The sequence below is a fragment of the Acartia tonsa genome, chromosome 12 (genome assembly GCF_053477335.1).
Source record: "Acartia tonsa isolate MP-2025a chromosome 12, ASM5347733v1, whole genome shotgun sequence".
NCBI lineage: Eukaryota > Metazoa > Arthropoda > Copepoda > Calanoida > Acartiidae > Acartia > Acartia tonsa.
In genome coordinates, this window is record NC_137271.1 from 43,223,273 (window position 1) to 43,236,100 (window position 12,828).

Sequence of the window (12,828 nt, forward strand, 5' to 3'; positions counted from 1 at the left end):
TGGAATCGATCATGTATGAGTGTCTGAAGGCAACCTAAAAACCCACATAAATTCCTGTGAAATACAGTCTCTGCTGTGTCTATAATAATTTTACATACAATCTGAAACGTTCAGTATATCTTTGCCCTCAGGATGAGAAACTTCTTAAAACTAGGTAGGAGTAAGTAGAAAACAAATAGAAAAAACTTTTACATTAAGCTAAAAAAAAATAAAATTTTGTTTTAAAATATCTATAATTTTTAGTTTTTTTACCTTTGGCCACATTGGGATTTCAAGAGGAAGAGAACCCTCTATATCAACTGTTTACTAACACTAAATCTAATTCTAAAGGTAATTTTTATAAGCGAAGCTTTTCTATAATTAGAACAAGTCAGTCAGTCTGTAACGGAGTGTAGCAACTCTATAATTGTTACCAGAACGTCTGCATGTTCCTTTAAATCGTGTTGTTTTTTAATCTGTTTGGACAAAACAAATTCATGTGATATAATTCTCCAATTCATTTAATTTAAGAAAAACGATTACTTTCACAACAAGGTACAATTTGTGAAGCATTTCTATAATCAAGTCCTAAAAATGTAAGTATGTCCTAAAACAGTATCCGCAGTTTTGCAACAAATTTAGTTACAATTTCGTTAAGATTTTTTACATTTATATTCTGCTTACTCAGTTCTGACAATCTACAAGTGTTATTGTTTGTCTTACAGTTTAAGCTTTGCTTTTATGGATTTTGTCATCCTTGTTCCAGAATAATGAAAGCAAAAGTAAACACAAACAAGTTATAAAATATGCTGCATTTCACAATAAAATTAAAAATCAAAAGGGTTATTGAAATATATACTCTAAATATACTTTTCTCCTACCGAAACTACAAATTCTCATAATAATTTGATATATAATTAACGTAAAAAAAAAATTATTTTCTAATATTGACATTTGAAATAGAAAATATACATTTTATATATTTCAAAACTTTAATTTATATTTACCTTGAGATTTTTAAAAACTATATAATTAATTATAGAGTGTAATGGTGGTTCTTTTCCAATTGATTTGAACTCACGTACAAGTGTCAGATCTAATGTGGATCATTTTTCTTTTACCAGTAAGTATCTTCTTATATATTTTAGATTTTATTCAAAATATAACAGATTTTCTCGTATTCATTCGAAACCGGTGGATTAGAACCGGTTCTCATCAATACGAAAAAAAACTATGTCTAGCATCGTATTACATACAGTTTTCTACGAATATAAAAATGTACAATCATAAGATTAAGACCAGTTTTTTTTAACCGTGCCTTCGGCATCTCAGGGGCTAAAAAACTGGTTTTAATCTTATAATTGTACATTTTTTTATCCGCGGAAAGCTGTTTATAATACGCTGCGAGAAATAACTATTCTTGTCATCAAGTAGTCTTCTTGTTTAACTCTTTTTATTTTATTTTAATTCTAAATAAAAATTTGAAATACCAAAAATATTTAATTTTGAGAATTTAAAGCACAATAACAATTGAAAATGACAAAAATGAATATTTTCATGCATAGAATTAAATTTACAAGAATAAAAAACTTATTATTCTTTTGATACATTTAGATCTAGATAGGAAACTTAGTGGAAGAGCTACTAGCGGTTTAGGATTCTGGTTATTTTTTCACTCTTCCTATCCTGATTCAAATGGAACTACTGGAATTTCACCCACAGTGACTGGCGGTAGTTTTGGCACAGATACGTACGTTCGTTGTTTAATTTATCTACTATTATATATTTTATTATTTTAATCTCTACAATGTCTACAATATGGAATATATAACTGGTAGATGGAGGGGTGGGGTATTGTTAAATTTTTCTTGTGGGTGTCTTGAGGCCACTATAGTAGTAATTAAGAAATTAAATGTTTTGATTTACCCTAAAAGAATGGGATCTCAGCAGAGCATAATAGATTTCGGGTGCAGGGGGCGGTTTTTATGGAAGAAAATGAATATTTACATCCACTATTTAAGGGGTCGTTTAAATGGGAATGATTTTACACACAAAAAAATGACAGAAAAAAACAGGAGAGGTGTTTTCATCCCCCCCCCCCTCTATCTTATTATCTCCCAATTTCTATGTATGTTTAGGCAAAATTTCTGAGCTACTGTGGACGGATAATTAATTTACTTTTTTATTCTTACAGTTCAAAGTTGTAAGTATTGATTAATCCTGTAATTGAAGGAAGCCTGCAATAAATACACCACTTTATCAGCTAAAAGGCTGCCACAAGTAGATAAATAGCCAAAGTTTGAGGCCTTAAACTTTTCTAACAAAAAAGATAAAGGCATTTCAAAATGACAGCTGTAATTCTTACACTACAGTGTGTTTTCATTGTAAAAATGTTATTAGCTAATAGCAACCTAACTTTCTGCCGATAACAAGCTTTTAATTTTGTTTCTGGGCGACGTAATTTCATATTGAAATTACTTGTGGCAGTCTTTCAGCTATTAAGTAGCATATTTCTTGCAGTCCTTTAAATAAATTTTGAGGCTTATTAAAAATTTAGATATGAATTTATTGGACTACGATGGAATTGGGGCAGTGTTAGCTCAAATGGTTCTGACCACTCAATAGATGGTAAGAAGTTTCCAGCTGAGCTCCAAGTATGGCTTCTGAATAAGAAATATATTAATGAGTCGACAGCATTTAGCAAGGAGTATGGTGTTGCTGTTTTATCTTTTCTGTTTGAAGTAAGTGTGTAAATTATTTAAAGTTTTTTTAAAATAAATAAACATACTAAAGAACATTATGTCTATAATACAAAGTAGAACGATACCTGTCCAACGGTCCATCTTTCCTTCTATATATACATACTGGTCAGCAGCGGTTTTAGGCTATTTTCCTTATTTCCTAACCCTGTGGGGCAATCATTTATATTCCCTAAAATAACCTATCAAAAGCTACTTTAAAAATACGATGAAACCCGCTACTTTGTTTTCTTACCATGATCCGATTTTTCCCTCATCACCTATTTAGGCGAAGCACTTAGTTAAAATTAAATTTATTTTAATTTGATTATTATTATTAATAATTTAGGTTGGAAATCCAATGAAAGAAAGCTTAATTGATATCGTGGAAGATGTAAGTATGTACATAATTAGTATAACAATAAATTATTTGTCATTGTTATCAATAGGTAATTAAAATTTAATTATGTTTCAGTTAAATGGTCTTTCATTGAATCCTGTTAAAATGTAAGTTAGTTCAAAACAAGGATTGCAATATCCATAAGTAGCGAAGCTCAAAATCATGAATGGCTATCGGAAAAAAAGTTAACTATCAGTTCCATAAAATAATCATCAAACTTAAAATAAATCATAAATATTTTAAATCACGAAACCTTAAAATCTAGGAATCAATCTAGCACCGCAATAAATATACAAATATCAATGAAAGTTGAAGGAAATATGTAGAATGAAAACTGTATTGTAGCTGTCAATCTTGAATACAGTTAGGGAGTTGAATCCATTTTTGTAGAAGCAGAAATATAATCTATGATTACGGTTTTGACCCTCTAAAAAACGTAATCTACCATTCTACTTTTCCCTCTCTTAGTGATGATATCATCAAAGCCTATACGATTTTTGAAATGTACCATCCCACTTTCAATAGAGGCGAAACTGGAATGGTACATTCATGTTTACATATTCGTAAACATTGATTTCCTTATTTAAATCGACAATGGTATATTCTAGTTATTATTTTTATTTTACATACAAAAATTATAAATAGTATTTTAAACATTCTTATGATTAACATAATTTAAAAGTAGTATGTATGATTTCAATTATGTCGATGTTAAAAGTGTAAACCACTATTCCAGTTTCGCCTCTCTTGAAAGTGGAATGGTACATTTCAAAAATCGTATCGGCATTGATAATATCATCACCAAGAGAGGCAAAATTGGAATGGTAGATTACAAAAATCATATCGGCGTTGATGATATCGTCACCAAGAGAGGGGAAATTATAATGGTAGATTACGTTTTAGAGGGTCAAAACCGTAATCATAGATTATATTTCTGCTTCTATAAAAATGGATTCAACTCCCTAACTGGAATAGGAGCCGAGAAAAAACTAAATACATAGGCAGTGCTAATATTACTGGAAAAAGGCTGCGCACCACTATAAATGAACACTAAAAGTGATTTATTCTTCTTTAAGAGTTTCTTTGATTTCTAGTTAATATCATTTAGGTTTGATTTCACCTCAGCAATAGCTCCTGAATTTCTGTTTGGCAATTATTATCAATATTTTTCATCAAATGCACCCAATGCAGATGGAACTTGTGATTCTAATGTGCAGTGGATAATCTCTGATCATCGTTTAACTATATCAGAGAGCCAGCTCAATAGATTAAGGTGAGTTTGAATATTTATGGACTTTTCTAAATGTCTCACCTGTACTCTTGAAAACTTAAAGCATGTCTTAACATATATCATTCATATTTATAGTAGCAAAGCTACACTATATTTCCAAATGTCTATTTGTCTTTCTTTCCGTCGGAACCTGATTTTCTATACTCTTATCTTTGATAGATGTGTAAATCTATTCTATTCTATTTATGATTTTTTTTCAGCTTTACTAGTTAGTATTGTCATCCTAGTTAAATGTAAAAGGTAATTTGTCTTTTGTGCCGATTTTTAAAATTCATTTCAGGTCTGTTAGAACACCACCATTTTTAGGTGATCTTTTCCCTGGTCCTTTGAGACCTTTGAGTGACCTTGCTAGTCCTACAGTACCCACAGGGAGTAGGACAATCAAGTATAGGTAATCCAATTATTTCTTTATAGTTATTATTCATATCTATGCAATAAATGAATTTTTTTTTGAAAATTGTGCAGTATAAATGCTAAGTTCAAGCAAAACTAAGATGAGGGACAAGGTATCCTGGGATAGATCAAGTTAGTAAAGAACCTAGGGTAAGCTCTGATAAAGATCAGGCAACCTCACATAAAATTTTACTGGTTCCATAAAATACATATTTGTTTATGTTTAAGAACCAACACGGTTCGAATCACATAAATTGCAGGAATTTATGATAAATCACTTTAGAAATCACTCGAGGAAACAACTTTTTCATCAACTTATTTAAAAAAATGTTGTTGATACTCCAAGAAGAGAATATAAAATTAAATAGATTGCAGTGAAATTTTATTTAAAGTAAACAAATCATTTAGACTAATCCTAATAACTTCAATCTAGAGTGGTTCCACAAAGTGCTTTAAAGTTGGCTTTCGCCAATGTGGCAGTGGCTTTAACATTGACAGGTAATTAAAAGCAAAGCTTTTCTATAATTAGGGTCGGTCCGTTCGTCCGTTACAGTTAACTCTTTTCGTTAATTTAAACAGGTTATAATTGTCCTATCGATTTCAAATTTTGCATGCTGATTCCCATAACATTTAGGTACGACTTAGAAAGCGCAGAAACTCTATAATCGTTACAAGGTAGTCCGTACGTCCATTTAAAACAAGCTGATTTTTTACTTATTTGACAAAAAATTTTAAATGTTAAAATTATCATATTCATCTGATTTTTTTAAAATACTGATTCCTATTACAACAAGGTATAGTGTTACAAGCGAAGCTTCTCAATTATCAAGTCCTTACAACGTCAGTATGTCCTTAAACAGTAACATGTATTTAATCAGTTTTGTATAGACATATGCATTAGTATTCAGTTTATTCAGTTCTGACACTCTACAGTGCAGTGTCAATGTTAGATTGTCCTTCTATTTCAGAGCTTCGCTTTTATGGATATTGTCATCCTTGTTAAGTTTATACTTATCAAATATCTTTAATATATCATTAGTAGACCTGTTACTCAAATATACTTTTTCTAATTTAATTCTTCTGCTGACCTAAAAAGTTACTTTAGGGGCCTAGAAATACATGTACAAAATTTTATCTCTCTATCTCTACTGGCAACCTATCACCAGGCCTCTAAAAAAGATTGTTGTGTCAAAAGTATGCTGTGCTATCTTTGAATCGTGACTAGCGCTGGCGATGTCTGTTTTTAACATTTTTCAGCTATTTTTTTAGACAACTGACCAGCGCTAGTTGTAGAGTAGACTTTGACAAAAGATTTTTTGGATATCACATCTTTGGCCTTATATGTTTAAGTTGAAATATGCAGAAGAGCTTAAAATCTTCACATTGCTGAGAAATTTTTAAAACCGCCGTGCTACCTTTATCTGTTGAGTTTTTAGAGGCCTGGCGCTAGGTAGCCAATAGAGATAGAAAGATGAAATTTGTCTATTGAGCCCTAAAGTAACTTTTTATGTCAGCAGTAGAATTTAATTCAAAAAAGTGTATTTTGAGTAACAGGTCTAATCATTAGTTTTAATCTTAAAGTACAGAAAACTCAGATTTGCATCAGAGATAAAATCAACCTTATTCGACGTTCACTCAAAGCCCAAAAATAATGGACTTAAAAGTGTATTAAACTGTATATAAGACATTTGCGAATATATTGATACCATTAATTTGCCTCTTAGATAGAAAAAAGTATGTTTTTTTAATATTTTTCTCTTGCTACAAATCAAATTTCAAATTTGAGTCACCAAAAATGCTAAACTAATTTTTGCTCTAGAAGAATCAATTTTTGGAGTTAGAAAGTGCTTAATACCTCATTTTAATCGCCTGGCATTGCTTTATAATATACAGGCAATGACTTGGTTTTTTATGGAACAGCTGACTAAAAAAATCGAGGTTTTGTGATAAACCCACTTTTGTTGTTGCTCCATAAATGATATTTTTTTCCCCAATTTTTTTGGCTGTAAAGAAGCTTTATATATTCATATAACATCCACCTAAATTTGACTTTTGATATTATATTTATAACATCACCAGAGGGAATTGAATTTTGGAAAAAAAATATCAATTTATATTTTACACTGCTATGCATTGTTCTTGTTCTTGTTTCTAAAAAAAATTTATGTTATAAAAAAGAGAATTATTTACTGCTTCTATAGGTATGTTTATCATTTTTCTAGGCTAAATATAACTATAATTACACCATTTTAAAGTTAGACATCTTAACATATTAACACGTTTATTGAATCGGTCTGTATTATTAAGCTGACAACTCTTAAAACAGCTGCATTTCATTATCCTATTATATAAAGTAGTAATCTTTTTTGTCTTCAGCTTAAGATTTCGACCATTACAGTACCTATTGAGTTCTGTGTTTTATGGATGCTTCTTATAGGACCCTGGATAGTTTTGGAATTTTGAAAAAAATATCAATTTATATTTTACACTGCTATGCATTGTTCTCGTTCTTGTTTCTAAAAAATATTTTTATAATTAAAAACAGAATTATTTAATGCTTCTATAGGTATGATAATCATTTTTCTAGTCTAAATATAACTATAATTTCAGCATTTTTTAAACATCATTATATTCAAGTTATTGTAATTTTTAAATAAAATATCAATATCAAGAACTATTGGAACAATTTGTACCATGCAAAACAAGGTGTTATAAAGTGTAGGATCCCTCACAATATCTATCTGTCTGTCTATAATGCATTACACATGTAATGCTAATAGAGAGGATGCTGTAAGAGTGCTCTTATAATGTGAACTTCTCATAATTGAATGGGCTTCCTGAAACCAGAGACCATAAGGTTGGCCTAGTCACTACAAGGGGGAGTGCAGGAGTATCCAGGGGGAGGTGCTTGTAAAAGGGTAATTTTTTTTAGGGATGGGGGTAATCACCCCCTGTAATATATTATGGGGGGTATAAAACCAGCCTTTTAAATTTTTTTAATAGGAGTAAAGAAAATCCTTAAAACTTACAAATCTAGGAATCAAACTAGCACCCCAACCAATAATCGGTTCCATGCCAAATGTAGGAGTGGAAAAACATTGGAGGGACAAATGCTTGAGTCCCAAACGTCAGAGTGGAACAAACGCAGGAGTGGGACAAACGTTGGAGTGGACAAACGCAGGATTTTTGGGACAAACATTGGAGTGGACAAACCCAGGAGTCCCAAACTTTTTTTTCAATTTTGAATTTTTTTTATACAAACACAGCCCCCCCTACCTTCGTTCCGTTACTTTTCTTAGTTAGGTTAGGTTAGGATATAGGCTAGGGGGCTGAGCGCTGCAGCCATAGTCATTATTTTGTAGACAAGGGTATAAAAAATTTCAAAATTGTAATATTATTAAAATAGTAGACACTCCTAGGTTTTATTTAAGCAATGTCCACTCCAATGTTTTCCACTCCAATGTTTGTCCACCTTGATGTTTGTCTACTCTGACGTTTGTCCCATTCTTACGTTTGTCCACTCCGATGTTTGGGACTCCTGCATTTGTCCACTCCGACATTTGGGACTCCTATGTTTGAGGTAGAACCCCAATAAGTAAATCTCAATAAAACTTGATAAAATTATGCAAAATATCAAAGTATTCAATCCCGGAATTTCAACCATCTAACTTGAATAGGAGTAGAGAAAATCATGAAAACTTGAAATGTAGGAATCGATATAGCCCACCCCAGTTTTTGGCAAATCCTAATGAAACTTGATGAAAATATGGAGTATTGATAGAGAGAGAGAATATTCAATCCATGAAAATTTCAGCCTTCTATCTTTTATAGAAGCCGAGAAAATATCGTTTTCCCCTTTCTGTCTCAGACAGACAGACATACCAATGAACAGACATACAGATGAATGGACAGACAATGGACGGACAAATATTTTGAATTATAGAGTAGCTTCACTACTAAAAAACTAAATAGGATAATTGTTGTACACAAATTGATTTCAGTATGTTTTAAATGAGCTTACTTAATCAAGGACGTCCAAGCTTTTTGATTTGGGGGGGGGGGGAATTGAAATATCTAAATTTGGGCATCCCCATGTTCATTTTGTGGGGTAATCTTTATATAATAGAGGCAAGGACGTCAAAGCTTTTTATATTTTTTTTTTTGGGGGGGGGGAAGGGGAAGATTAAAAATTATGGGGTTGCCCCAAATTAATTAATAACCCTTAACCCCCTACCCCCCCCCCCCCCACCCCCACCGGGACATCCCTTTACAAAAAGTAATGATTATAAAGTTGCTAAGTACCTTACTGCTACAAAAATCATCTTCCAACATTTAAGATTAATTTTAACACGCCTGAATTAACAAAAAGAGCTAACCATGGCGTGGATATACACATCCTAATTGTAAAAATGTTTTGCTTTTTAAAATTGTAAATCAATTATTCAGAAATCATTTTACTTTGTTTATTTACTAGCAGCTGCGCTCCAAGCATCTAGGAGCTCTGTAATTAAAGGAGTAAGGAAATTAGTAAAATAGCCTTATACTTTACCGAAATCTTAAGCTACAGACAAAAAAGCTTTATATAATATGTATTAATTTGTAAAACTGCAAATGATAAAATATGACCTATTTTTTTCTCTTTAAAGATTCTCTTCAAACACTTTCCCCTTTTTATATAAAGATGCTAATTCCCCCCAACCCTAAGAGGATATAAGCAGTAAAAAACCCCGCAGGGGGCACAATTTTCTAACACTTCTTTCTTATTTAGTCTTTTAAAAGGATTCAAAATGCATTGACATATATATATATTTTTTTTTAACTCTTATTTTATACATCTTAATTGGAACTGATGATCTATTTTTATAGAGAAACATATGTATTCCATCAATAAAAAGTTAAAAAATTAAGTGTGTTTATACATATAATAATTACTACATATAATAGGATAATGAAATGCAGCTGTTTTAAGGGTTGCCAGCCTAATAATACAGACCGATTCAATAATTGTGTTAATATGTTAAGATGTCTAACTTTAAAATGGTGTAATTATAGTTATATTTAGCCTAGAAAAATGATAAACATACCTATAGAAGCGTTAAATAATTCTCTTTTTTATAATATAAATTTTTTTTAGAAACAAGAACAAGAACAATGCATAGCAGTGTAAAATATAAATTGATTTTTTTTTCCAAAATTCAATTCCCTCTGGTGATGTTATAAATAAAATATCAAAAGTCAAATTTAGGTGGATGTTATATGAATATATAAAGCTTCTTTACAGCCAAAAAAATTGGGGGAAAAAATATCATTTATGGAGCAACAACAAAAGTGGGTTTATCACAAAACCTCGTTTTTTTAGTCAGCTGTTCCATAAAAAACCAAGTCATTACCTGTATATTATAAAGCAATGCCAGGCAATTAAAATGAGGTATTAAGCACTCTCTAACTCCAAAAATTGATTCTTCTAGAGCAAAAATTAGTTTAGCATTTTTGGTGACTCAAATTTGAAATTTGATTTGTAGCAAGAGAAAAATATTAAAAAAACATACTTTTTTCTATCTAAGAGGCAAATTAATGGTATCAATATATTCGCAAATGTCTTATATACAGTTTAATACACTTTTAAGTCCATTATTTTTGGGCTTTGAGTGAACGTCGAATAAGGTTGATTTTATCTCATCAAGTTTATGTTTTTTTTGTGAGTTAGTTGGTAGTGCCAAATGCTTCTGTAAACAGAAGCTGTAAAATTTTTATTTATTGTGATATTACTCCCTTACTAACAGTTAGAAAAATTGCCATCCCCAATTATAACATTACATAAAGAAAAAAAAATTTCATTTTTTGTAATTTTTAAAGTTATCAGTTTGATATAGATTAAATAGTTGCACAAAGTAAAATTTTGGATGAACAAATTTTAGGTAAAAATTATTAATACCATCAATATATTTCAGTATCTATATATTTGGCAATTGCATTGGCTCAAAGAAATTCTGTTGCTCGTCAGTCTTCAGGTATATCTATAATACAAAGTAGCTTGATGTCTGTCCGTCTGTCTGTCCGTCTGAAGCTTAAGATCTCAGTAACCGCTGAACCGATTGAGCTTTACTCTTCAGGGATTATACCTACTGGTCCTGTGATGGTTTTAAGCTATTTTCAAGGGTGGTGGGACACCCCCAACCCCCCCAAAAACTAAAAAAACAACCCCCACAAAAATTTTTTTTTTACATTTTTTGTAAAATCTCATTAACTGCTGAATAAATTGGGCTCTACTCTTCTGGGAATATACCTCCTGGTCCTCCGATGGTTTTAGGCTATTTTCTAGGAGGGTGGGACACCCCAACCCCCCCAAAATAAAAAAATGCCCATTTCCAAATTTTATTTTTTATTTTATTTTTGTAAACAAAAACCAGTAATTGGGTTTGGGTAACCCCACTGCACCATGGGGCGAAGCCCCCATTAACCCCCCCCCCCCAAAAAAAAAAAAAATTCACCCCAAAAATTTTTTTTGGCTTTTTGTAACTTTTAAAATTTGACATCTTTAAAAAGTTGTCGCAATTATAGGTATTGAATAAAATTTACAGAGGAGAGTTTTCAATTTTTGTGTATACGATAAACAACCTGGGTTTAATTTTTACGAATTGAAATTTTTGTGCATACGTCGCACAACCTGGGTTTAATTTTACCAAAGAGTAATTCGGCAAAGAATAACTTTTTTGAAAATATAATTATAAAATTATTCTGGAGGGTTGACTTTCCATTACCTCATGGGGCGAAGCCCCTAGATGCTAGGGGTGAAGCCACTAGTAAAATATACAGTATTAGGATTTCTCTTTTTTTAGTCACTGTCAGGCTGTTACCCATACTTTAAAGAAGGACCTATGAGCAGCATAAAGGAGAACCATAAAGGTTCAGTGGTTTGCAAGATCTTTATAAAAGAATAAATAGAATAAAATACAATTGTGACATTACATGTATCTTTGCGTTATAGATGGTGGGTTTGAATCTTAGCCCTACGTAGCGTCAAATCTAAAGTAGTTCCTACTTCTGCTTTGTCAGATTTACAACATAAATATTTAGATATGGCCATTGCCTTGGCCCCAACACAGGAATAAGCAAAGATATTGCAATAAAAAGTTGGTTGTCTTTACAAAGAATTGGTTTAGAGATAAACCAAAAAGTAAGATGGTGTTCCCTTTACTTTAAAGGTTTTCCATATTATCATACCTAAATATTAGCCATATGACCTAATAAAACTTTATGTCAATTTCATGACATACTTATATTTGTTTCAGGATTTCAATCTAGGCAAAATATTCTTCTACCTGCACTTTTAGAGGTATTAGAAAGTTTTTTGATTTAAACAATTTTTTTCAATTAAACTAAATTTCCTCCTGCTTTAAAATAATAAAAACTGTTAAACTTACATTTTTTTGTAGGATATCTTCCAGCAGAAAAAGTGGTGGTGAGTTGTATTTAATCATTTTTAACAAATACATCAACTAAACATTCATAGCATTTAAGTAAAGTTCTTTTTATTTTTATTTTGATTTTTTAATCTGCAGTTAAATTTTAAAAAAACCAAGTAATATAAACTATAAATTCTAGGTAAAAGATAAGTGTTGCTGAAGGGGTTAGAACCTTGTTTGTTCTACATCTTACATCTTGTTAATAATTGGTAAAACATGTCAAATATAATAATTAGTGTTTTTTTTTGTCTGTTGCAACTTAAATTATTGTTATATCTATTTTTGTAAATGTTCATTAATCTATATCATTAATAAAAGTTGAATCTTATTTATAATTGTTTTCTTTTTATTTCACCGTTCTACAAGAAATTTAGTTAGTGAAAATTTTAATAATTAAAACCAATATTATCGGTCTACCGTATAGTAATAAGAATAGATATACAATAGAAAGATATTTAAAAACTGATTACTTGGGCTTACAATTAAACTGTTTCAGTGTATTGGTTCAAAAAAGGTCTGTTTTGAAAGCATATTTGACAGAGTTATGGCCAAATACTTGTA

At 30.9% G+C, this 12,828-nt stretch overlaps 1 protein-coding gene across 1 annotated transcript; it reads left to right on the forward strand.

The window, feature by feature from the left end:
* The first annotated feature begins 246 nt into the window (after window positions 1-246).
* On the forward strand, window positions 247-12,458 carry LOC145334290 (uncharacterized). The gene is made up of 13 exons (XM_080179685.1): window positions 247-330; window positions 1,022-1,102; window positions 1,594-1,729; window positions 2,537-2,720; window positions 3,067-3,111; window positions 3,193-3,224; window positions 4,226-4,390; window positions 4,689-4,799; window positions 5,235-5,299; window positions 10,753-10,812; window positions 12,094-12,137; window positions 12,238-12,263; window positions 12,407-12,458. Exons 5-13 carry the CDS (start codon window positions 3,079-3,081, stop codon window positions 12,408-12,410), a joined length of 540 nt encoding a protein of 179 aa, XP_080035811.1. The 5' UTR covers window positions 247-330; window positions 1,022-1,102; window positions 1,594-1,729; window positions 2,537-2,720; window positions 3,067-3,078; the 3' UTR covers window positions 12,411-12,458.
* Window positions 12,459-12,828: the final 370 nt, after the last annotated feature.

Coding starts and splice junctions, on each gene's coding strand:
- LOC145334290 (XM_080179685.1), top strand. CDS start 3,079: ATGAAAGAAAGCTTAATTGATATCGTGGAAGAT. Junction 4,391..4,688: donor AGCCAGCTCAATAGATTAAG/GTGAGTTTGAAT, acceptor AATTCATTTCAG/GTCTGTTAGAACACCACCAT. Junction 5,300..10,752: donor AGTGGCTTTAACATTGACAG/GTAATTAAAAGC, acceptor AATATATTTCAG/TATCTATATATTTGGCAATT.